The sequence below is a fragment of the Choloepus didactylus genome, chromosome 8 (assembly GCF_015220235.1).
Source record: "Choloepus didactylus isolate mChoDid1 chromosome 8, mChoDid1.pri, whole genome shotgun sequence".
Classification (NCBI taxonomy): Eukaryota; Metazoa; Chordata; class Mammalia; order Pilosa; family Megalonychidae; genus Choloepus; species Choloepus didactylus.
The window spans coordinates 75084801-75107695 of NC_051314.1; the positions used below are offsets into that span (position 1 = coordinate 75084801).

Below are 22895 nucleotides of genomic sequence, written 5' to 3' on the forward strand. Positions count from 1 at the left end.
CATTTCCCTAATGGCTAATGATGTTGAGCATCTTTTCATGTGCTTATTGGCCATTTATGTATCTTCTTTGGAGAAATGTCTATTCAAGTCACTGACCAATTTTTTATGCAGTTTTATTGAGATATATTCACATACCATACAATCATCCACAGTGTACATTCATAGCACCATCATATAGTTGTGCATTCATCACTAGAATCAACCTTTGAACATTTTCTTACTCCAAAAAAATAATAATAATAAATAAATAAAATAAAATAATAAAAATAAAAGTTAAAAAGAACACCCAAAATATCCCACCCCACCATCCCATCCTATTTTTCATTTAGTTTTTGTCCCCATTTTTCTACTCATCTGTCAATACACTGGACAAAGGGTGTGTGAGTCACAAGGTTTTCACAATCACACAGCCACACCCTGTAAGCTACATAGTTATGCAGTCATCTTCAAGAATCTACTGGTTGTAGTCTGACAGTTTCAGGAATTTCCTTCTAGCTATTCCAATACACTAAAAACTAAAAAGGGATATCTATATAGCACGTAAGAATGCCCTCCAGAGTGACCTCTCGATTCCATTTGAAATCTCTCAGCCACTGAAACTTTATTTTGTTTCATTTCACTTCCCCCTTTTGGTCAAGAAGATTTTCTCAATCCCACAATGCCGTGTCCAGGCTCATGCTCAGGAGTCATGTCCCACGTTGCCAGGGAGATTTATACCCCTGGGAGTCAAGTCCCATGTAGTGGGGAGGCCTTGGCCCATTTTTAAATTGGGTTGTTTGTCCATTTGCTGTTGAGCTGTAGGAGTTCTTTATATACTCTTGATATTAAACACTTACCAGATATATGATTTCAAAATATTTTCTCCCATTTTGTGTTATCTTTTCACTTTCTTGATAATGTTCTTTGAAACACAAAGGTTTTTAATTTTGATGAAGTCCAATTTATCTGTTTTGTTGTTGTTAGCTTGTGCCTTTGGTGTAAAGTCTAAAAATCCATTGCCTAATATAAGTAAAGTTCTAAAGATATTTCCCTATGTTTCCCTCTAAGAATTTTATAGTTTTAGCTCTTATATTTAGGTCTTTGATCCATGTTGAGGTAATTTTCGTACACCGAGGAATGGGTCCACTTTCATTCTTTCGTGTGTGGATATGAAGTTTTCCAATACCATTTGTTGAAGTGACTATTCTTTCCCTATTGAGTGGATGTAGCTCCCTTGTCATAAATCAAGTGGCCTTGGATGTATGGGCTTATTTCTGCACTCTCAATTCTATTTCATTATTTATATATCTGTCCTTGTGCCAGTACCACATTGTTTTGATTACTGTTGCTTTGTAACAAGTTTTGAAACCAGGAAGTGTGAGTCCTCCAACTTTGTTCATTTTCAAGATGGTTTTGGATATTTAGGGTCCCTTGTCCTGCCATCTAAATTTGATAATTAGCTTTTTCATTTCTGCAAAGAAGGCTGTTGGAATTTTGATTGGGATTGCGTTAAATGTGTAAATCTCCCTAGATAGTATTGACATCTTAATGCTAGTAGGTCTTCCAATCCATGAGCATGGACTATCTTTCCATTTAGTTATGTCTTGTTTAATTTCTTCCAGTAATGAGTTGTCAAAATTCAGTGAACGTATTCCTAAGACTTGTTCATTTCATGGGTTGCAAATTTTAACTCAGATTGTTTATTAAACTGTAAAAAATAATGAGCAAATTAATAATTAAAAATACATTTCAATACCAGTTCACACTCCAGATCAATTAAATCAGAATCTCCAGTGCTTCTAATACACAGTCCAAGTTGAAAATCACTGGTCCCCGGTGATTTCTGTCCTTGGAAACTAGGTGCATCCAAGGTTTCATTTACTGAAGCAGGGAATAGAGGAGGAGGAGCTAGTTTGATCAGAGTATGTGATAATTTCAATTTTGGATTATCTGACTTTTAAATCTCCATGAGACTTACAAGTGGTGATGAACAAGTGATAGCTCGAGACTTATAGAAAGCAAGGCATTATTAGCAGAGATTTATTTAAAATTAATTCACTCAACTCTTAAAACAGCAACCCTACAAGGCAGGTATTATTATTATTCTCCCCATTTTACAGATTGGGGAACTAGAGAGTGGAGAGAGTCAACAACCTGTCCAAGGTCACATAGCAATGAAGTGGTAGGGCAGGGATTTGGACCCAGGCAGTTTGGCCCCAGAGGCCATGGTTTAGCCACCACACTATGCCAACCTGCCTCTGGAATAGTGCAGCCTTGGCTATGGATGAACTTATATAGGAAGAGTAGTCTGTGTAGACAGGAGAAGGACACCCATAGAAGTAGGAGGAAAACCAGGAGAGAGCAAGACCATGAAAGCCAACCAGGGGAGAGCTCACTCAAGGATGGCTAACAGTGTTGAATATTGAGGAGAAATCTAGGACAAGGGTGAGCTGTCATTCTCAGCACGTAGGAAGGCATGTGTAACATGGGCCTGAACAGTTTCATTTGGCTGGTGGGGGGCAACCATCACCTGGCAGTGTACTGAGGAGGTGAGAAAGGCAAGACAGGGAATGTGAGTAACTTTCCCAAGAAGCTCGCTGCACAGGGGAGGGAGGAGGAAGACAGGCCAGACAATAATTAGATGTCTAGTTGGAGGGCTAGAATTTCCTCTCAGAGGCTCAATCCTGACCACAGCTGGCTCCATCCAGAGAGGCTTGACTTCGCCCATCCGCCAAGGCTGCTGCTTGTCCTTCTGGGAAGTGAAGGTCTGCTGGCCGTGGTAAGACTCACACAGCCTCAGGACTCCATTTGGATCCTTGAGAACAGCTGACCCCAACATTGCTCATATCCTGTCATTCTTGGCAAACCTCAATGGATGGCCACCCTTCTCCACTCAGCCCAGTGCTTCCTCTTCCTGACCACCCCTGCACTGCATCCACTAACCTCCTTGCATGAAGGCCTTGGCCATCTCAGCTCAGATTGTCCCTGCCCCTCTGCTTGCCTGAAATCTGGTTGTTCCCTGAGGACACTCTTCCTTTAATGAGATATCCCTTATTTTCCCACGTGCACAAGATGGGTGTGGGAGTACAAGAGCTCTCTGTTTGCTCTAACCCTAGTGGTTCCACCAAGGTCCCAGATAGGGATGCTTTTAGTGACAAGTAACAGAGACCCAATTAAAGTAGCTTGAACAGTGAGGAGTTCTAGAGCAGTTCCAGAGCTGGATGATTCATCAGAGGTTTTCCAACTCTTCACACTGCTATTCTACCCTCAGTGGTAGGCGGAGTCTCCACTTCTGTTTGCAATGTGGTTGCCCCTGTTCAGGTGTCACATGTGAAAAGGGCACTGAAGAACAAAACTGTTCTCAGCAGCCTCTTAAAGTCCTGTTGGCCAGGACTGGGTGGCTGGCCAGGGGAATGGAACTAAGGTTGTTGTCTAGACCAAGTGAGATTCATCCCCGAATAGATGGGAGGGGAACACCTGAACAAATCCAGACTCTGCCAGTAAAGAAGAAGGGATTGGCTACTGAGTAGGCATCAGCATTTGCCCCAATAGTCATATAAAATTCCTCTTCCTTTAGGGCCAGCTATTTCACCTTCTGTTGAGAAGATGTATAGCACACTGCTTAATGGCAGCAGTGCTGGAGCCAGACTAACTGAGTTCAAATCTCAGCTCTCTCACTTACTGGCTCTGCAATCTTGGGCAAGTTACCCAACCTTACCACGTCACAATTTCCTCTTCTGTAAAACGTGGGGTATCAGTGCCAACCAAGGGAACTTTCTGTGATGATGGAATTGTTCAATGTGCTTGTATGGTAGCTGCCAGTTACATGTGGCTTTGAGCATTTGAAATGTAACTAGTACAAGTGAGAAACTGAATTTTTATTTAAAATTAGATAGCCACATGTTTACATGCTACAACATGGATGAACCTTGAAGACATCATGTTGAGCGAAATAAGCCAGACACTTCTATGATATACCTTATATGATGCCCCTGAAATGGCAGACTCTCAGCAACAGAAAGTAGATTCCAGGATACCCAGGAGTGGGGAGTTGGTGAGGACTTACTGCTTAATGGGTACAGAGTTTCTGTTTTGGGGTGATGAAAAGTTTTGGTACTGGGTGGTAGTGATGGTAGCACAATATTATGAATGTAATGAGTATCACTGAACTGTACACATAAAAGTGGTTAAAATGGAGAAATATTTTTGTTGCATAAATGTCACCATGATAAAAATTTAAAAATGAATAAATAAATAGCCCTGTGTGGCTAGTGGCTACTATACTGGGCAGCACAGTTTTATATCAGAGTATAGTTGTATGATAAAATATACAATGCTTAGATTTTTAAGTTGGAATTGAAGTAACATGGTGAGGCTTCACTAAATGTTATTTATTATCTTTGTGGTCATCCATTGATGTCCTGGTCACTTGCCCACACTCCTTTGAAGACTATGGCACCTGACTCACTGTCTTCCTGTCCATCTCAGGTCTTTTGCAAACCCAGATGTAATGTTCATGCAGGTAGTCCAGCCAGCACCCTGGCCTCTTGGTTCTTTGGCCTCCTCAATGCCAATGACACCTCCATGTTGCCACAGCCTCACTCCCATAGCCACAGCCCATACCACACACTCCCAGGTGAGCGGGATTGAAATCTCACCCCTACCCCCACCCCCATCTCAGTCCTCCAGCTCTTTCTTTCCTGGGATCTCAGGATGGCTGGTCTTTAGGTTGGTTGAGACTTCCTTTCCTTGACTCCATTCTTTCCTTACCCATCGGCCTCTCACCTCTTTTTCTACCAGCCTTGATTCCGCAGTACTTCACTTCTACTTCACCATACGGTTTCCTCTAGTGTTAGTAACCTTCTGAATTGGTCTCTCAGCTTCAGACAGGTCCTTTGCAAACCATCCTCAACACTGCTGCTAAAGTGATCGCTCTACTAAATCTCGTCACGTTACTCATGTGCCTAAATCCTCAATGGCTCTGCGTCACCAACTACTGCCATTCCCAGAATGTACCAGGCTCCCACTGGTGTCCATGCCTTTGCATATGGTAGTTCCTCTCCTGTTTTAACTCTCCCCTTGTTCTTTGCTTGAATAACTGTTTTTCCTTCAAGACTTAGTTCAAGCATCACCTTCTCCAGGAAACCCTCCATGATCTCCCCAAATCCCTACCTAGCTTATGCCCCTCTTACGTGCTGCCACTCCCCCCACCACCCGTGTTCACAGGAATTGCAGCCCTGATTATCCTGTAGTATCACTGTCTGTTAACTGGTCTGACTCCTCCTCTCAGCTACAAGCACTTGAGGAGAGATACTACAAAGATGTTTGTTGAATTAACTGGACATAAGTTCTGAGAGGATTGGTTTTATTTGTTTTATATCAGTTTGATTTTACTTTTTAAAGGTGGGAGGGTTTTGAACATGTTTACATGCTGAGGGTAAAGAGTTGTAATAATTAGAGAGTAAGAGGCTGGAGATTTGAGGAATCAAGGGGATAATTAATAGAACAAGTCCCTGAGGAGGCAGAAGGGAGGGGTCTGAACACAGGTGAAACAACATCCCTTGGGCAGGGCCAGGGGCAGAGACGCCTTCTCCTCTGAGCCTGCAGGGAGGATGCAAGTGCCACTGAATAGGCTGTTGGTAGGGAGCAGGCAGGAAACTGGGGGAGTTCCCAACTGATGGCCTCTGTTCCTCTGAGTGGTGAGTTGCTATCAAGATGGATGGAAACTTGGGGAGAATGGTGAAGGCCTGAGAGAGAGAGCAGGTTAGAGGTCCACAGCTACTGCCCACACTTCTTTCATGGCCTCTTCCTTCTATCCCTCAATCTTCCCCAAATCCCAGGCCACTATCCAGTCCTCCTGAATGTGACACCCACTCATCTTGTCTGCAAAACGTCTTGAGCCCCAGTAATCAACCTATCAATAAGTTTGGTCCTTATATAACAGAGTGCATGTTAAACATCTAGCTAGTAGTGCCAGGTACATAGTAAACACTTAGTAAATTTGATGCCATGGTACTTACTGGCAAGAATGCATGTTGTCTTCTCTAGATGCATGGCAGAGTGTACAAGATGATATGAGTCCCTGCCCTCTGGGAGCTTATGTTCTTGTTGGGGAAGAAGGATGTACTCAGGATAATTAAAAAGCAATGCAAAGTCAAAGATGATGGTCACTGTTCCAGTTTGCTAAAGCCACTGGAATGCAAAATACCAGAAATGGATTGGCTTTTACAGTGGAGGTTTATTAGGTCACAAATTTACAGTTCTAAGGCCATAGAAGTGTCCAAACTAAGGCATCAATAAGAGGATACCTTCACTGAAGAAAGGCTGATGGCACCTGGAAGACCTCTGTCAGCTGGGATGGCACATGGCTGGCATCTGCTTGTCCTTTGCTCCCACGTTCAAAATGGCTTTCTCCAAAATGTCTTTGCGCTTCTGTGTCTCTTAGCTTCTCTCTCTCAGCTCCTGTGCATTCTTGCTTGTTCTCCAAGGCATTTCTCTCTAAGTGTCTTGGGGTCCTCTCTTAGCTTCTCTGGAGCAAACTCTGGCTTCATCTCTTAGCTTAGCATCTCCAACATCTGTCTTTCTGTATCTCCAAGTGTCTCCAGATGTCTGGGTCTGTGTGGGCTCTCAGCTCTCTTAAGGACTCCAGTGATCTAATTAAGACCCAACCTGAATGGGCGGGGTCACACCTCCATGGAAATAATCTATTCAAAGGTTCCACCCCACAAGATTGGGATAAAAGAACATGGCTTTCTGGGGTCCATAATATCTCCAGACTAGCAGTCACCAACATCAGAATGGCACTTTCAAACTTTTTCAGACACAACCTGCCCTAAGAAATGTTTTATGTCATGATCTAGAATTGGATGCATATATAAAACAGGAACAAAAGTTTCATGAAACAATACTTATCCTTTGTGTGATGCATTCTGGTATTTTTTTATTCTATTCTTACTCAGTTTAAAAAAAAAATAGTTAAGGCCCACCAAATTGATTTTGTGACCTACTATTGGGTTGCAACCTGCAGTTCACAGACCACAAATTTTTTTCATATGCTTTTCCTCATGCAATCCTTAGAGCCACCCAATGGGATGGCAGGGCCAGGAGGAAGGTAAGGCAAGCGAGGCACTCACTCTCAGGGTCGTGTAAGTGCGGGTGGCATTACTGAAGTTCTTCTGGCCAAGCCTGCAATTTCATGACGTGAGAATGACTGCCTCCTTAAATTCTGTACCCTGGGCAACTCACTTGCCTCATCCTAGTCCAAGCCCTGTGAAGTAGGTATAACTACTGTCCCCATTTCAGGAGTTGACACTCATGGTCACAAAGCTCTTAAATGGAGTCAGACCCCAGCCAGATTTGCTTCTAAAGCCTAGGTTCTTTCCATGACATCACAATTTGCCCATTGGTACAATCAGTTGGAGAGGAAGACAATTTAAATATTAATTTCCCAGCAGTACTTATTCCTCACCTACTCATTCCCAAAATGAGCCAGGGTTGGTGACTGTCCACTCCTTCACTCTGCCTACCCAAGTTAGGGGGTACTTGGCCCTCCTGAGACCCCTTAGATTGATGAAGCCTGAATTCAGCTACTGACTGTGGGTGTCCTCAGGTAGAGTGGGCACCTGGGATTGCAAACAAAGTGCCATCCCAGCGTGGCTGGCTGTACAAGCCCATGGACAGGTTCCTGGCTGCCATTCCCATCTCCGCTCTCTGTCCTCTTCAGTCTAACTGCCTTCCAGACCCAATTAACACACACACACACACACACACACACACACACACCAACAGGCTCTGTCTTTGTGGTGGTAACATCACCCCCAAATTGGCCTTCCTCACACCTGATTTATTCTGGATCATAAAAACAGTGCCTAACGTTTACTCTATGTGCCAGGCACTATGCTAAGCCTTCACATGTATTGTCACATTTCATTCTTACAATCTTGTAGGGTAAAGACTATTTGCTCCATTTTACAGATGACAAAACTGAAACATGAAGGGGTTAAATAAATTGCCAAGAGTTGTGCACTTAGCAGCATTGGCAGGATCTGAACCTAAGCAGCCTGTCTCCAGAGCCCAGCTCCTAACTGTGATCTTCTGCTGTTTGTTCCTATCCTCTGCTGCCTGGAGGGCTCAAACCTATGCGCACTCAAGTACAGACATGTCTATTTGCATGGGTTGGAGATGTAGGAGCTCGTTCAGACACCAGGGGGCAGCGTAGGCTAAGCTTTGGCCTCTCCACCCAGCCCTGTACTAGGAGAGAAGGGGAATGGAAACTAGCCGCCGGCCCCCCCCCCCCCCCAACACACACACACATACCACCCCTTCTGAATAGCCTGCCTCTCCGGTTTGGGGGCATGGAGGCCTCTCTGGGTCTCTTGGTCTCCCCCAGCTCCTCAAAAGCTGCAGAAACCATCCAGTAGTTATGAAGATGACTCAGAAGCATTTGCTGAACAAGTTTTGTGAGTTTGAGTGCAGGAGTGTGTGTGTGGGGGGGTGGCGGGGTGGAGGTGGGCATTATGACTGTGGCTGAGAGTGCTGACATGTCTGTGAGCCTGCCTGCACGTGTGTGCATGTGTGCGTGCGTGTGTGCGTGTGGGTAGTCTTGTGGCTGGGGACACTGTACATGTGTGTTTCTGGGGTGTGTCTCAGTATTTAACCCAGAAACAGATAGGAACTTTGCCAAGGCTGCCCAGCAGACTGGTATTCAAACCTGCCCCTCGGGAATCTGCAGGCAGCAGCTCCAGCTTGCACGGGTTCCCACTGGGGTGAGTGGAGTGGTACCCCGCGAGGAGGGGGTGCAGACGGTCTTCCGTGCTCAGGGTGCCTTCTCCAGTCCTCCAGAATTCAGAGCAGGGCAGTCCCTTCCCCCATTCCTCCCATCAGTGGTCACGCGACCTCTAAGGCGTTTCCCCGCCAAGAAGGGAGGGGGAGCTAGGATTTCCAGACGGCGCTGGGCTCCTCAGCTGCTTTTCAGGGTCCTCCACTGGAGGGAGCGCACAGTCCAAAGGGATTTGCTTTTCCAGAGGCCCCGGGGAGCCCAGTCCCTCGTGGGTCCAAACCCCAGCCCCCACGAAAGTCTGAGTGTGGGAGAGAGGCAGTGTGGGGAAGCACATCTCTTGCTTGGTATTAGGTGACTTCCGGGGGGCAGAGTAAGTGGGAGGGGTGCAGCGTCGTGGCCTCCAGCCTGGCCCCAGGCCCCCAGCCCTGGCTCCCCCGGCGCTCTCCCACCCGGCCCGGTAGAAGCACGCTCACCCCACTTTCTTCCTCTTCCTCTTCCAGCCCACTTTCTCTTCTCGGTGTCGTCAGAGCTCCAGGGAGGGACCTGGGTAGACAGAGAAGCCGGAAACAGTGGCTAGGGCAGCCACTGCTTACACTGGAGAGGAAGGACGGGAAAGGATTGTGTGTGTGTATTTTTTTTTCTTTTTGGTGGTGGTGGTGGTGGAGGGGGGGAGGTGCTAGCAGGGCCGGCCCTCAACTCGCTGGACAGAGCTACAGACCCATGGGGACTGCCAGTGCCCGCTGAGAGAGGGAGAAGACGGCAGAGGGGTTGCCAAGGTGAGGGGATGCCTCGGAGGAGGGGAGGGTGGGGGCGTCCAGTCAGAGAAGGGGGAAGGTCGATCAGAGGCGGGGGGGTGGGGAGGCCCTCTGAGGACTCTCCCCTGGGCAGGGTGGAGAGCCCCCAACAAACTGCTTCGGTTGGTGTTGGTACTGGGTTTTGGCAAGTTTTCAAACTCTCAGAGGAATCTGGGGTGGCTACAAGTCCCAGCGCCCCTACCCTGGCCGGGGTGGGGTGAGGGGTGTCACTTTCTCCACGCCCCCACCACCGCACCTCCAGGGTGATGAAAAGGCAGGGAAAGGAGGGAAGGAGGTGCCCTCTGCCCTCCGAGTGGAGGGAAGTGGCCGCCCCTCCCTAGAAGGTTGATGCCAGAGGGCAGTTGGTCCCTGTCAAACCTTTATCCTGATCCCCCATAAAGGGCCCTGTTGAAGGGTGTGGCCTGTTTGGGGGGTGAGCAAGCCCCAGACGTAGACCTCATGGTGCCCCAGAGGAGGGGGAATTTCCCCCCTGAAGCCTGCTCCACGCTTGGCCGCTGCAGACGCACAGATTTCCCAGTGGCGCCGAGTTAACCCTCCTCGTGCTGAGCTGGCTCCGCCTCCCCGCCCCCACCCCCACGGCCACATACACACATTGGGCAACTCTGAGAAACTCTTGACTTTTGATCCTGTGGTCCCACGGTCAGAGGACTCGAGAATGTAGGGGTTGAGGTGATGGGGTGTAGGCCACGCTGTGGGCCTCCGAGGATCCTGGACGTCGGGTTTCCCTTCCCGGTTTCGGAGGGAACGCTGGCCCCGCCCCCTCTCAGCGTGGCTCCTCCCTCCCCGTCCCCATTCGGGGGCTCAAGGCGAAAGTTGCCCTGGCCTGTCTAGGTCGGTCGGCGGCACCTTGCTGGGGGGTTGGGGAGTCAAGGAGGAGGTTTGAAGCCAGGACCATCCCAGGAGATATAAAGGGAACGGGGTGGAGGGTGAGGGGAGACTGCCTGAGGCCTGGGGTTACTTCAATCCCTATAGGTTAGAGGGAGGGGACAAAAGGTCTGGAATCTGAGCACCAGGAGAGTCACAAGAGGGAAAGAGAAGATAGAGGAACCGAGTCCTCCTTGGAATCTGAAATACAGACCCAACCCAGGGCCGCTACCCCATAAGGGGTGGGGGCGGGGGGAGCAAGGCCTGTTGGAGGACCCTGTTGGAGCAGGAGTGGGGAGGGGCAGAGAGGATTCTGTCTTTGGGAGAAAAGAGCCCCCTGGGGTCAAGAGTGAGGGGAGGGGCTGGAGGATCTTGGAGCCAGTTGTCCATCCCTTTGGGAACCCTGGGTGAGAGAAGAGGCTGAAAGTGCAACAGAAGACTTGGGGTTACTAGGTGGGGGGAGATCCAGGGATTTTCCATTCTCATCCTCTCCATTTTCTCTCGGAGATGAGAAACATCTCCCTGGGAATCCACTGGTCTACCCCCTACCCTGCAGCCCACACAGAAGTGGGGATACAACCATCTCCCCTACTTCTTCCACCTCCTCCTTTCCTCTCTCCCTCTTTTTTTTCCTCTCTAAGGCTCCCTCACTTCTTCTCCCTCTTTTAGGCACTTCGCTCCAGGCTTATTAACCCCATTTTCCCCCTCCAGTCTCTCTTACACTCTTCTTTGGTTTTCTCTACTTTCCCCTTTTCTCAGTCTCTCCTCCCTCATTTCTCCTCCCACCCTCCCCCCTTTCCTAGAATGATGAGATTTGGCGTTGGAAGGGATCCCAACAGCCCAGTGCGGTGGTTAAAGTTCAGGAGCTGCACAGACGTGGATTCAAATCCCAGCTTCATTCCCTAGCTGAGTAGCCTTGAGCAAGTCAGAGAACCTGCCTGAGACTCAATTTCTTCATCTGTGAAAGGGGATAACTATATATTTTAGAAATTGTTGTGAGGCTCTTATGAGATAGTGCACATAGCATAATGCCTCATATAATGAGTGCTTGATAAATGGCAGCTGTTGTTACTTATCCTCTTCTTCATCATCTAGCCTGGTGGTTTTCAAATTGTCTTGTGGAGTCCTGGAATTTTGAGGGGTTTCTCCAGGGACACCTTTGAGGTCAAGAGATAGGGATGCACTAGAGTTCCAGGTCTTCCACACTTGCTTTCAACAGTGACTCTAATTTTTTAGCATCTGTATAATTGAGATTTCACAGATTAAACACTAAAATTGTCTACTGCTTTAAAAGAGATATGGAAAGCTCTGTACTCGTCTAACCCTCATATCATAGATGAGGAGGATAGGTTCCACAAAGTGGGGGGGGGGGGTCCCTTGCCCACTGAAGGAGGGCCAGGTGGAGAACTGGAACCTGAGTCCTCTGCCTTCTCTAAGAGAGTTCTTTCCCCACTACACTGTCTCCCCTTGTCTCCCCACACCTCTGGCTGCAGCACAGACCTTCCCACCACCATCACCCCATGTTCACCTTCGAAGTTGTTATCCTGACTCAGGCATTGACCAAGGATGTCTCTGGTTTGAGGCAGTCTGTGAGTGGCAGTGGGGATGGGCTCTGGTGGGCCAATCCTCAGCCTGCCCCAAAAGGTAGGCTGAGTTTCTTGGGCATCTCCTACAGTGGCCTTGTTCCTCTTCTCTAGGCACCCTCCCAACCCCAGATCATGTCTCTGTGGGGTCTGGTCTCCAAGATGCCCCCCGAAAAACTGCAGCGGCTCTATGTCGACTTTCCCCAACACCTGCGGCATCTCCTGGGCGACTGGCTGGAAAACCAGCCCTGGTGAGTCCTGGCTGCCCCACGCTGGTTTCCCCCACCAGCACCACCAGCCCCGCCATTGGGTTCTCTTTCCACCCATGGAATTCTGGATTTGAAACCTGTTACTCCATGTTTGGTGGCCTAGATTTAGAAGAGAGTCTGCCCCATCGAAACCAGACCATGCATGTTGACACATGGAGTCCTCCCCTGGGGAGGCTGAGCCAGAGAGGAGGGACACTTCCCGTAACAGCTGGGAAATTGGGGAACAAGGGGCATGGGTGAGGGCTGCAGAGGGCCTGGATGGAGAACTAGGAGGGAGAAAGGAGATGCCGAGATGTTTGCTGTGGGGTGGAAGGTCAGGAGAGCTGAGGTAGCTCATCTTCCCGCAGGGAGTTCCTGCTCGGCTCAGACGCCTTCTGCTGCAAAGTGGCCAGTGCTCTCCTCTCAGCCACCATCCAGCGCCTTCAGGCCACTGCTGGAGAACAGGGAGAGGGGAGCGCCCTCTTGCAACACATCAGCACCCTGGAGGTGAGGACAGGAGGGGAGGGGACAGGGCTGGGGTGGGGACGGGGCAGGGCCGGGGTGAGCATTGGCTGCTGGAAGAAAATTGGTGTTCCTGTGGTTAGGTATTAGCTAGCATGCAGATGAGATTTTAAAACATGTGAATGCTTGGAAACTTCTGGAGTCTGAAGTTGTGCCATCTTTCAGTGTATGTGTGAATTGGGGGAGGTGTGTTTGGAGGGGGAGAAGGATGTGGGTAAGAGCTAGGCTAACTTTGTCCATCACCTTCCTCTCCACAGAGCATATACCAGAGGGACCCACTGAAGCTGGTGGCCACTTTCAAACAAATACTTCAAGGGGAGAAAAAAGCTGTTATGGAACAGGTATTGTGATACTACCCCCTCCCCCCCCAACTCAGCTCCCTTGGGCTTTAGTCTGAGCCATGAGAAACCAGAAAGAATTGAACCTCAGGACAGGCTCAGTGTTCTAGGCCTAGGATGACCAAAGGAGGTTCCTGGGGTCAGAGAGAACCTCAGGCCAAACTCAGGGAAGCTTCAAATGAGGGACTATGGGTAGAAAGGCCTGGGGAGAATAGAGCAAGGGGGTAAGGAACTGCATCCACCAGGGGGTGAAAGTCTGATCCCCCAGGAATTCCAAAAGGTCAGGAAGAGCTGCCTAAGGGGAAAAGGGGAGCCAGGCAAGGGAGTGGTCGTCTCCTTTTCTGCACAGTGTGGCAGTGGGCAACCATTCAGGGAGTGGAGGCTGGGTATTGAGAGATGGGCAGAGTGTCTCACCTCTTGGCATCTGTACCTCCTACGCAGTTCCACCACTTGCCAATGCCCTTCCACTGGAAGCAGGAAGAACTCAAGTTTAACACAGTACTGCGGAGGCTGCAGCACCGGGTGGGGGAGACCCGCCTTCTCCGAGAAGCCCTGCAGCAGGGGGCTGAAGCTGGCCAAGGTGAGGGCCAGGGCCTGGAGCCCCAGGAGGGCTCTGGGGAGTGTATAGGGGGTAATCCCCCTTTGGAGCTCATCCTGACCAAACCTCCACCCCTTCTGCCCCCACCCTCAGTGTCTCTGCACAGCTTGATAGAAACTCCTGCCAATGGGACTGGGCCAAGCGAGGTAAGTAACGGGATGAGAGGTGGAGGCTGAGCTCAGAGTACAGCTGGAGGGATGGAGGTCAGACCTCAGAGGACATGGACTGAGGTGGGTAGGGGAATGTCAGAGAGGGGAGAAAGAGACCCTCTGTCCAAGAGCTAGGTGAGGAGGCAGTGTGTGGCCCTGGCTCAGGCCCCTTCCTGCCCATAGGCCCTGCCAGTGTTGCTGCAAGAGGCTGTGGGGGAGCTGGAGGCCGCCCAGGCCCTGGTGCTGAAGAGGATCCAGATTTGGAAACGGCAGCAGCAGCTGGCAGGGAATGGAGCACCCTTCGAGGAGAGCCTGGCCCCTCTACAGGAGAGGTAGGGTGGGGCTGATGGGGAAGGGTGCAGGCGGGGGGTGGGCACCTGCTATCCTTGTTGGAGAGGTCCTGTAGGCAGGACCCACAGGGGTAAGGGAGAGGTCCTTGGGGTGGGACGGCCTTGGGGTGGGCCAAGAGGCCGGATCCACCAGGGCTGTGCACACTGTTGTTTGGGTTGCATGCTGTGCAAGTGCTCAGCCAGGAGAGCACAAGTGGGCACAAGTGGGTGTTTGTCCACCCCATGTTCTTCTTTTCAAGCCCTATGCCCAGGAGTGTGGGGAGAATTTTACTCTTAGGCCTATTGGGTGGGGGGCACCTTTTAGTTTGCATGAAAGCACCGTGCGTGCTGGCAGCTGTCCTGGGCACCAGAGCCCTGGCGAAGAGGCGCTGGGTTTCCGCCAGGGTCCAGGTCTCGAGAATGAGCCTCCTACCCAGAGCCAAGGCAGGTCCCAGAGCCCCTCCAGCTCAGCTGCCTTGCAGTCACACCCAATACCCCTCCCCACTGCTCCACAAACACTATTTTGCTCTCTTCCTGGGTTTAGGGGAGGGGGTCTGGGCTGGAGCAGGCAGTCTAAAGTCCATGCCCCCGACCACTGTCCTGGCCCCAGGTGTGAGAGCCTGGTGGACATTTACTCCCAGCTGCAGCAGGAGGTGGGGGCGGCTGGTGGGGAGCTGGAGCCCAAGACCCGGGCATCGCTGATTGGCCGGCTGGATGAAGTCCTGCGAACCCTCGTCACCAGGTATGCCCCGTGAGCCCCCAGCCTGGCCTAGAGCAGACCCCAAGGACAGAAAGGGGTTAGAGTGGAGGGGAGGGTATCAAGAGGAAACCAGCGCTAACGCCCCTTGTGTCCTCATCACTCCTCCCAGCTCTTTTTTGGTGGAGAAGCAGCCCCCTCAGGTTCTGAAGACTCAGACCAAGTTCCAGGCTGGAGTTCGGTTCCTGTTGGGTCTGCGGTTCCTGGGGGCCCCAGCCAAGCCCCCAGTGGTCAAGGCTGACATGGTGACCGAGAAGCAAGCAAGGGAACTGAGCATGCCCCAGGGGCCCGGTGCTGGAGCGTAAGCTGGGGCTGGAGCTGGGGCTGGAGAGGCCTATTAGGGTGTTAGAGACCAGAGGAGCCTGGGGGGCTGGCATCATGAAGGCTGGGGTGGTGGGGAAAGGGCCATGGGGTATGGGGAACCTGACTGTTCAAAGCAGAAGAAGGGGAAGGACCCATTCAGGGGTTAGAAGGGGGTGGGGGGGCATCAGGATTTGACTAAGATGGAGACTCCTCCCTTAAGAACTCAAGCGGGGAGCTGGAGACTTGGGGCCAACGGGAGTGGGGGTGGAGGTCCACGCCATTCACCCAAGCACTCAAGCTCCTCACTCTCACGGGGGCACACGGCCCAGCCAGGATAAGCTCGCCCACTCTCGGCCCTCCCCTGGCAGAGAAAGCACTGGGGAAATCATCAACAACACAGTGCCCCTGGAGAACAGCATTCCCGGGAACTGCTGCTCTGCCCTGTTCAAAAACCTGGTGAGGGGCTTCAGGATGCAGTGGGCAGGGATGGAGGTGGGGCCAGGGGGCCTCAGACTGTAGGGGTGTGGGGTGCCCGGTAGACATGGTCTCTGCCCTCACCCTTGTTTTCCTTCCCCCCACCTGGCAGCTCCTGAAGAAGATCAAGCGGTGTGAGCGGAAAGGCACCGAGTCTGTCACCGAGGAGAAGTGTGCTGTGCTCTTCTCCACCAGCTTCCCGCTCGGCCCCAACAAACTCCCCATCCAGCTCCAGGTGAACCGAGGCCCCAGCCCTGCCCCAATCTGGGACCCCAGATGCCCCTTCCTGCCTGGCATTGGGGCCCTGAATCCCCACCCGTGTGTCTGGGTGAATGGGAAGGAGCAGGAACACTCAGTGCTCGTCCCTGAGAATAACAGCATGATAGCAACCAACACTTAGAAGCACTTTTATAGACCAGGGCACTGTTTTAAGTGAAATATATATATATATATCCACACACATTTGCATTCTACAATAACATTATGAAGTTTTTTTTTTTTGCAATGGAGTCTTGTGTTTTCATTCAGCCTCCCTCCAGCCTCCACGGGTGAGGTAGGAGGGCTGGGGTAGAGGGGAAGGGGAGCGAGGCTAGGAGGGGGCAGACTGCAGCTCCCCATTGCAGACGTATTCCAGTGCGGTGGCAATTGTGCGCATGTCCAGCTCAATGCTCAGAGCCCAGTTCACATCCCCAATTTCCTTGAGTGCCTGGTTGAAGTTCTCCACCACTGGCCGGTCTGCTTGGCAAACTGGGCAGCCTGGACCTGGAGAGTCTTCAACTCGTGGTCTAGCTTCCTCTGGTTCACGTAGGCCTGGACCACACCACATTGAGGTGATCCACTAAAGCATCTGTCAAGCAGGTGGCTGCAGTGGTAGCCTCTCGCCTCCTCTTCTCCTGCAGCTCTTTGCATTCATTCTGCTTGGCCTGGTGCTCTTTCGGCAGGCAGGACAGCATGGTCAGTAGGGTGAGGGGCTGGGTGCTGGGTTATGTGGAGACTGCTCCATTTCCGGGAGCTGGAACCCGCACCTCGGTACCATTACTGGCCTCATTTTACATATAATGACATCGTGACATAGAGAGAGTAATGTGCCTGAGGTCACACTCTGTGAGGGTTGGAGCTGGTATTTGAAACCTGGAAGTCTGGCTGCAGAACACTGACACATAACCACTTTTCTCGGTCAGACCCTACTGAGCGTCAGAAAGCATGTGAAACTTTTAACTATGTCGTGTGAGTCCAGTAGCTTCTCTGCAGCTTCAGAGCCAGGCCCCATTAAGAAGAACCCCCCCTCCATACCCCCTTTAGGTCCTGTCTCTGCCCTTGGTGGTCATCGTCCATGGCAACCAAGACAACAATGCCAAAGCCACCATCCTGTGGGACAATGCCTTCTCTGAGATGGTGAGGAAAGACCTGGGGTGGGTGGAGCAGGGGCTGAGGGGGTTCTAACTTGGGAGGGCACCCATGTTGCAGGCTGGTGGGGTATCGGGCATGGAATGACTGATGCTTGTGCACCTGCTTTTGTACTCCTTCTGACATCTTTTGTCCCAGCCTTAACAACTATCATGTCGTAGCACCACAGAACTGTTGGAAAAGCGCCGTCTTTATGATTGTGCACAGGGAGACAGTTCTGGGGAGGGACGGAGCTGAGGGGAGGTGGGAGGGACAAGTGATGGCCTGAGGCACCCTCTCCTTTCCCCTTCACCCCAGGAGCGCGTGCCCTTTGTGGTGGCTGAGCGGGTGCCCTGGGAGAAGATGTGTGAAACTCTGAACCTCAAGTTCATGGCTGAGGTGGGGACCAACCGGGGGCTGCTCCCTGAGCACTTCCTCTTCCTGGCCCAGAAGATCTTCAATGACAACAGCCTCAGCATGGAGGCCTTCCAGCACCGCGCCGTGTCCTGGTCACAATTCAACAAGGTCATTCCCCTCTGCCCTTCAGATCTCCACCTCCAAGCTCCTCATCCCCAGGGCACTCTGGGGTCTCTGCCTGGCTTCTGATGGCTGGTTTCTTCACGGCGCCCCATCAGGTCCATCATGCAGGCCTCTGCCATGGCCCAGGCGGGAAACCCCTCAGCGCCAGGGATCAGCCCAGAGGATGCCGCCTCTGGCATCCCTCAGGTTTTGGCCTGGGAGGCTCTCTGTCCTCTCTCTTTACCAGCGATTTGCAGAACCCTCCCAGATTGTTTGTCAACAGAGCTCTGATTCAAAATGACTTTGACCCCTTGCTAAAACTGGAATGGAATTCCACAGGGACATGTGCAGTAAAAATAGCTCCCAGTTTACTACATGCCGGACACTGTGCTTAGCACTTGATGAGTGTTGTCTCATTTAATTCTCCCGACATCCCTCTGAGGTGGGCACTATTACGATCCCCATTTGCAGATGAGGAATCCAGTACTCAGAGGGGTTAAGTAGTTTGTCCAAGGTCTCACAGCAGGTCAGTGGCATGGCAATGGAACCCCATTTTTTTTTGATTCTTGCTCTTAACTACTATATTTTACTGTCTCCCATATAGGGGTGGCCCAGAACTGGGTGGATTACAAGGGGAAAAGAGGAGATGTAGGGGTCTTGGTTGATGACCAGCTAAGTAAACAGTACTGCTCTCTTAGGAAAAAAAAAAAAAAGAAGAAAGACACACCCACGTGACTGGAGGATATGTCAGTAAAGGGAGCATGACTCACACCCAGTGATTCGCCTTCCTCTGGACTCCACTGCAGCCAGGCCTCCTTAGGGAGTGGGTGCAGCCTAGTGGGTAGAGGAGCTCTAGTGCTGGAGCCTGGGGTTCCATCCCAGTTCATCCCTCATCAGGGTTCCATCCCTCATCAGCTGTGCGGACCTGGGCAAGGCATTTGACCTTTCTGTGCTTCTGCACTTAGTTGGGATAATTTTAGTGCCTTCTTCCATAGGCTTGTAGAAAGCAGATAAATTAATATAGAAAGGGCTTGAAATAGTGCCTGGTGCATAGTAAACATGAGGGAGGGGTCTTATGTCCAGTATGTGTACTCGTGGCACAGTGCCTGCCCCAAGCAGGCTCCAGCTCCGGCCCTCCCTTGCTCACACCAGTTCTCCAACAGGAGATCCTGCTGGGTCGGGGCTTCACCTTTTGGCAGTGGTTTGATGGTGTCCTGGACCTCACCAAACGCTGTCTCCGGAGCTACTGGTCAGACCGGTGAGTCCCTACCCCAGGTGGCCTGGGCAACTGTACCTCAAGCTCCCTTTCCATACCCAGTGTTCCCACTCCCATCTTCTCTCCCGCCCTTCATCCTGGCCAGGCTGATTGTAGGCTTCATCAGCAAACAGTACGTCACTAGCCTTCTTCTCAATGAGCCCGATGGAACCTTCCTCCTCCGCTTCAGCGACTCAGAGATCGGGGGCATCACTATTGCCCACGTCATCCGCGGCCAGGATGGTGAGATCACCCCAGCCAGTCCTCTGCCCCTGTAGCCAGGGCCTGTGGGGTTGCTTCTGGGAAGGAAATGCCCTGGCTTCCTTGATGCCAGTCCTGACCTTCAGGAAGTTCTCCTTTAGGTCCAACTTCCCTTCTTCCTTCCATCATTTCACTGGGAGCTCTGTGGGAATGCAGAGTAGTGGGTCTCCCTCCCTTAGGACCCCCACCCTGGGAACCTCTCCCATTGCCTGGGAAGATTGAGAGTGGGTCCTGAGGTGGGGGCTGCGGAAGGGGAAGAAAGTCTGACCAGAGGGAACCAAGCTGTCATTCCTGTTGTAGGCACCCCACAGATAGAGAACATCCAGCCCTTCTCTGCCAAGGACCTATCCATTCGCTCACTAGGGGACCGAATCCGGGACCTTGCTCAGCTCAAAAACCTCTACCCCAAGAAACCCAAGGACGAGGCCTTCCGGAGCCACTACAAGCGTGAGCTGGGGCAGCAGTGCTGATTTCTTCCTGTCTCCCACATCTCTGCTCCCAACTGCCCCCCTCCTTGCCTGCTGTGGGTCACCCCTGACTGCCCTCCCCTTCTTCTTAGCTCCACTTCTCCCGGATCCCCATCAGCCATGCCTGTCTTTTCTTTCTTTCTTTTTTTTTTTTAATATTCATTTTATTGAGATATATTCACATACCACGCATACAAAACAAATCGTACATTCAATTGTTCACAGTACCATTACATAGTTGTACATTCATCACCAAAATCAATCCCTGACACCTTCATTACCACACACACAAAAATAACAAGAATAATAATTAAAGTACAAAAGAGCAATTAAAGTAAAAAAGAACACTGGGTGCCTTTGTCTGTTTGTTCCTTCCCCCATTTTCCATGCCTGTCTTTTCCATCTCCCTTCCTCCATACTCTGGAGCACCCCATGGCTCTCCTTTCTTCCCCACAACAGTTGAACAGATGGGTAAGGATGGCAGAGGTTATGTCCCAGCTACCATCAAGATGACTGTGGAAAGGTGAGCATGAGCTGTGAATGGGGAGTGGGGCCTGAGGGCTGGTATTTAGTTGCAGGTAGGGATGGTGGCATCAGCCCTTGGTCAGACACGTTACCCTCCCCCATTCCAGGGACCAGCCACTTCCCACCCTGGAGACTCAGATGCCTACTATGGTGCCCACTTATGATCTTGGAATGGCCCCTGAATCCTCCATGAACATGCAGCTCAGCCCAGATATGGTGTAAGGAGCTTGAGACACAGGGATAGGGCTGGTCTGGGCACACAGGCTTTCAGCAGGGGCAGCCGGGAGAGCTGGCATTGGGGGCTGAAGCAGAGAATTTTCCTTTCTTGGAGAAGGGTTGGCTTCAGGGGGTCTGCTTTCTTTCCCCAGGCCCCAGGTGTACCCACCACACCCTCACTCCATCCCCTCATATCCAGCCCTCTCCCCGGAAGAATCGGTCAATGTGTTGCCACCCTTCCAGGAGTAAGTTGGAACCCCTGGCCTCTTGGGGTGGGGGGATTTCCACCTGCAAGGGGGGTTTGCATTTGTTAGGAGAGGCTCTTCTGTGAGAAAGGGGAAGTAAATGCTACTGCCTTTTCCTTGTCTCTTCTGCTGACTCCATTGAGGTGGTCGTGGTTGAGATCCACACTGCCTGGGTTCGAATTCCAGCTCCACCTCTGACAGATTTGGGGCAAGTTACCTCTAGTGCCATCATCTGTAAACTGGGGGGTAATATAATGATACCTACCTCATAAGGCTAGTGTGAAGATTAAATGAGTGAATAATATGTATAAAGCTGATCACAGTACCTGGCTCACAGCAAGAGCTACCATGTAAGTATTAGTTTCAGCTCTCCTGCTCCTGAAATCTGATTCCGCTTATCTGCTGCCTTGGTTTTTACTTATTCATCTGTTTTGGCCCTGACGTGGCCTAGACATTTTTGTTCCCCAGCAACACTAGGTGCTTATTACCTCTTAGAAAAGGCATAACCTGTCCTCTCCCAGGAGGTGAGGTGGGGGTGAGGACTGGGGCGCTGAGCTGAGTGTGGAAATGGCTTACCCACGGCCCTGCAGTTATTGAGTGATGAAATCAGAACAAGGAGACAGAACTTCTGTTTCCTTAATGGTTTTGACTTTGCAATCCCCTGCCTTGGCCCAGCCTTCTTCCCTCTGACTGTTCCCACCTTCCTGCTTCCAGACCTCACCTGCAGATGCCCCCTCGCCTGAGCCGGATTAGCCAGTCCTTTGACCAGCCTCACCCCCAGTGAGTGACAAACCTGCCCCTGCCCCTGCCCTTCCCATTCTTTCCCGGCCAAACCCACCTTCACCTCGTCTCCTTTTCTGGTCCCGGGCAGGGGCCTGATGCCGTGCCAGCCGCAGGATCATGCTGTGTCCACCCCTGAGCCCCTGCTCTGCCCAGATGTGACCATGGTGGAAGAAAGCTGCCTTAGCCAGCAGGTGGAAGGGTTCCCTCAGGGTACCTGGTGAGTGTTGGCTCACCTGGGGGTGGGTCCTGGGTGGTTTCTAGCAGAACAGGCACCGCGCTTATCCCACCGCTTCTCTCGCTTCCTCCTTGCAGGGTGAGTGAAGACATGTTCCCTCCCCTGCTGCCCCCTACTGAACAGGACCTCACCAAGCTTCTCCTGGAGGGGCAGAGGGAGTCAGGTGGAGGGCCCTTGGGAGTTCAGCCCCTTCTGCAGCCCTCCCGCTATGGGCAGCCTGGGATCTCCATGTCCCACCTGGACCTAAGAGCCAACCCCAGTTGGTGATCCCAGCTGGAGGGGAAGCCCAGAGAGACAGCTATTCTACCCCCACGGGACCTGCTCTGGACACCTGCCCATGCTCCTGCCAAGCAGCACATGGGGAGGGTGCCCTCCCACCCCCACCCCCTCCCCGGCCAAGAGACTTTGCCAGGGGAATACACTGTGGGTGGAGCAGATCCACTCCTTTCCTCCCACCCCAACAGACACATACCCCAGCCACCTCCTTCCAGCACAGGAAGGGAAGTTCAGGCTTCAGTGTGGGACACACTCCAACCTGCTTGCACATACAGAACACACACACACAAACACACACACACACACACACAGCTCTCCTTGGAAGACAGGGCTGGGCAGGATGGGAGCTGGGCAGCAGCGCAGGTCAGGGCATGGAGTGCTTCTCCGCCCATTCTGTGCCAGGGCCCAGGACGCACATGTAGAAAAAAAACAGACACGTGCACACATTCGCACCAGAGGCTGGGGATGGAATGGAAAGGCTGGGGCTCAGCCCTGGGGGTAAGGAGAGGAGGGGTCTGTACATTTGGTTACTGATGTGGGTTCTGACCAGATTAAAAAAAGAAACAAAACATCCCAAACCACCCCAAATTCCTGCGTCAGATGGAGGCTTTTGGTATGTGTATGAGATTGTATACAAGTAAGTATAAATGCCATTTCTTCATGTATAGCTGTGTCCAAGTGTGTGTATCCAAGACACATTAATGTACAGACATTAGGGGTATGGCCATAGGAGAACATGTGTCTGATTTGCTTGCGTGATGATAGAAATTTGGAAGTGTAAGACAATGCACAAGACACCAGCAAGTGTGCTGGTATCTGTTGTGTGCCAATCCAAATGTACTCAGTTTTGACTTGGACTGTCCAGGTGGGTCTGTGTGATCAGGACATTTGCATATGGCTGTAGCTTCGGCTGTTCACCACTTCCCGGAGTCAGGTGGGGAGAGTCCGGGACTCAGCCTATGTGTGTGGTTCTCTGAGTGGACTAGTGT

The 22895-nt window shown here is 51.3% G+C and overlaps 1 protein-coding gene and 1 pseudogene across 2 annotated transcripts; one reads left to right on the top strand and one right to left on the bottom strand.

Annotated features, from left to right (window-relative positions):
- The first annotated feature begins 8310 nt into the window (after positions 1-8310).
- On the top strand, positions 8311-22571 carry STAT6 (signal transducer and activator of transcription 6). 2 transcript variants are annotated; one of them, XM_037845405.1, is made up of 24 exons: positions 8311-8438; positions 8629-8744; positions 9259-9382; positions 12135-12271; positions 12637-12775; positions 13048-13131; positions 13570-13708; positions 13820-13872; positions 14059-14207; positions 14815-14946; positions 15074-15262; positions 15633-15720; positions 15851-15973; positions 17041-17133; positions 17443-17649; positions 18807-18901; positions 19005-19141; positions 19460-19606; positions 20086-20149; positions 20259-20369; positions 20520-20612; positions 21327-21392; positions 21484-21612; positions 21708-22571. In XM_037845405.1, the coding sequence occupies exons 4-24, from the start codon at positions 12156-12158 to the stop codon at positions 21895-21897; spliced, it is 2544 nt and encodes an 847-aa protein (XP_037701333.1). In that variant the 5' UTR covers positions 8311-8438; positions 8629-8744; positions 9259-9382; positions 12135-12155; the 3' UTR covers positions 21898-22571. The 2 variants fall into 2 exon arrangements, with proteins under 2 accessions (XP_037701333.1, XP_037701332.1); XM_037845404.1 differs by lacking the exons at positions 8311-8438; positions 8629-8744; positions 9259-9382 and adding an exon at positions 9409-9534.
- LOC119541435 lies at positions 16328-16691 on the bottom strand (annotated as a pseudogene).
- Positions 22572-22895: the final 324 nt, after the last annotated feature.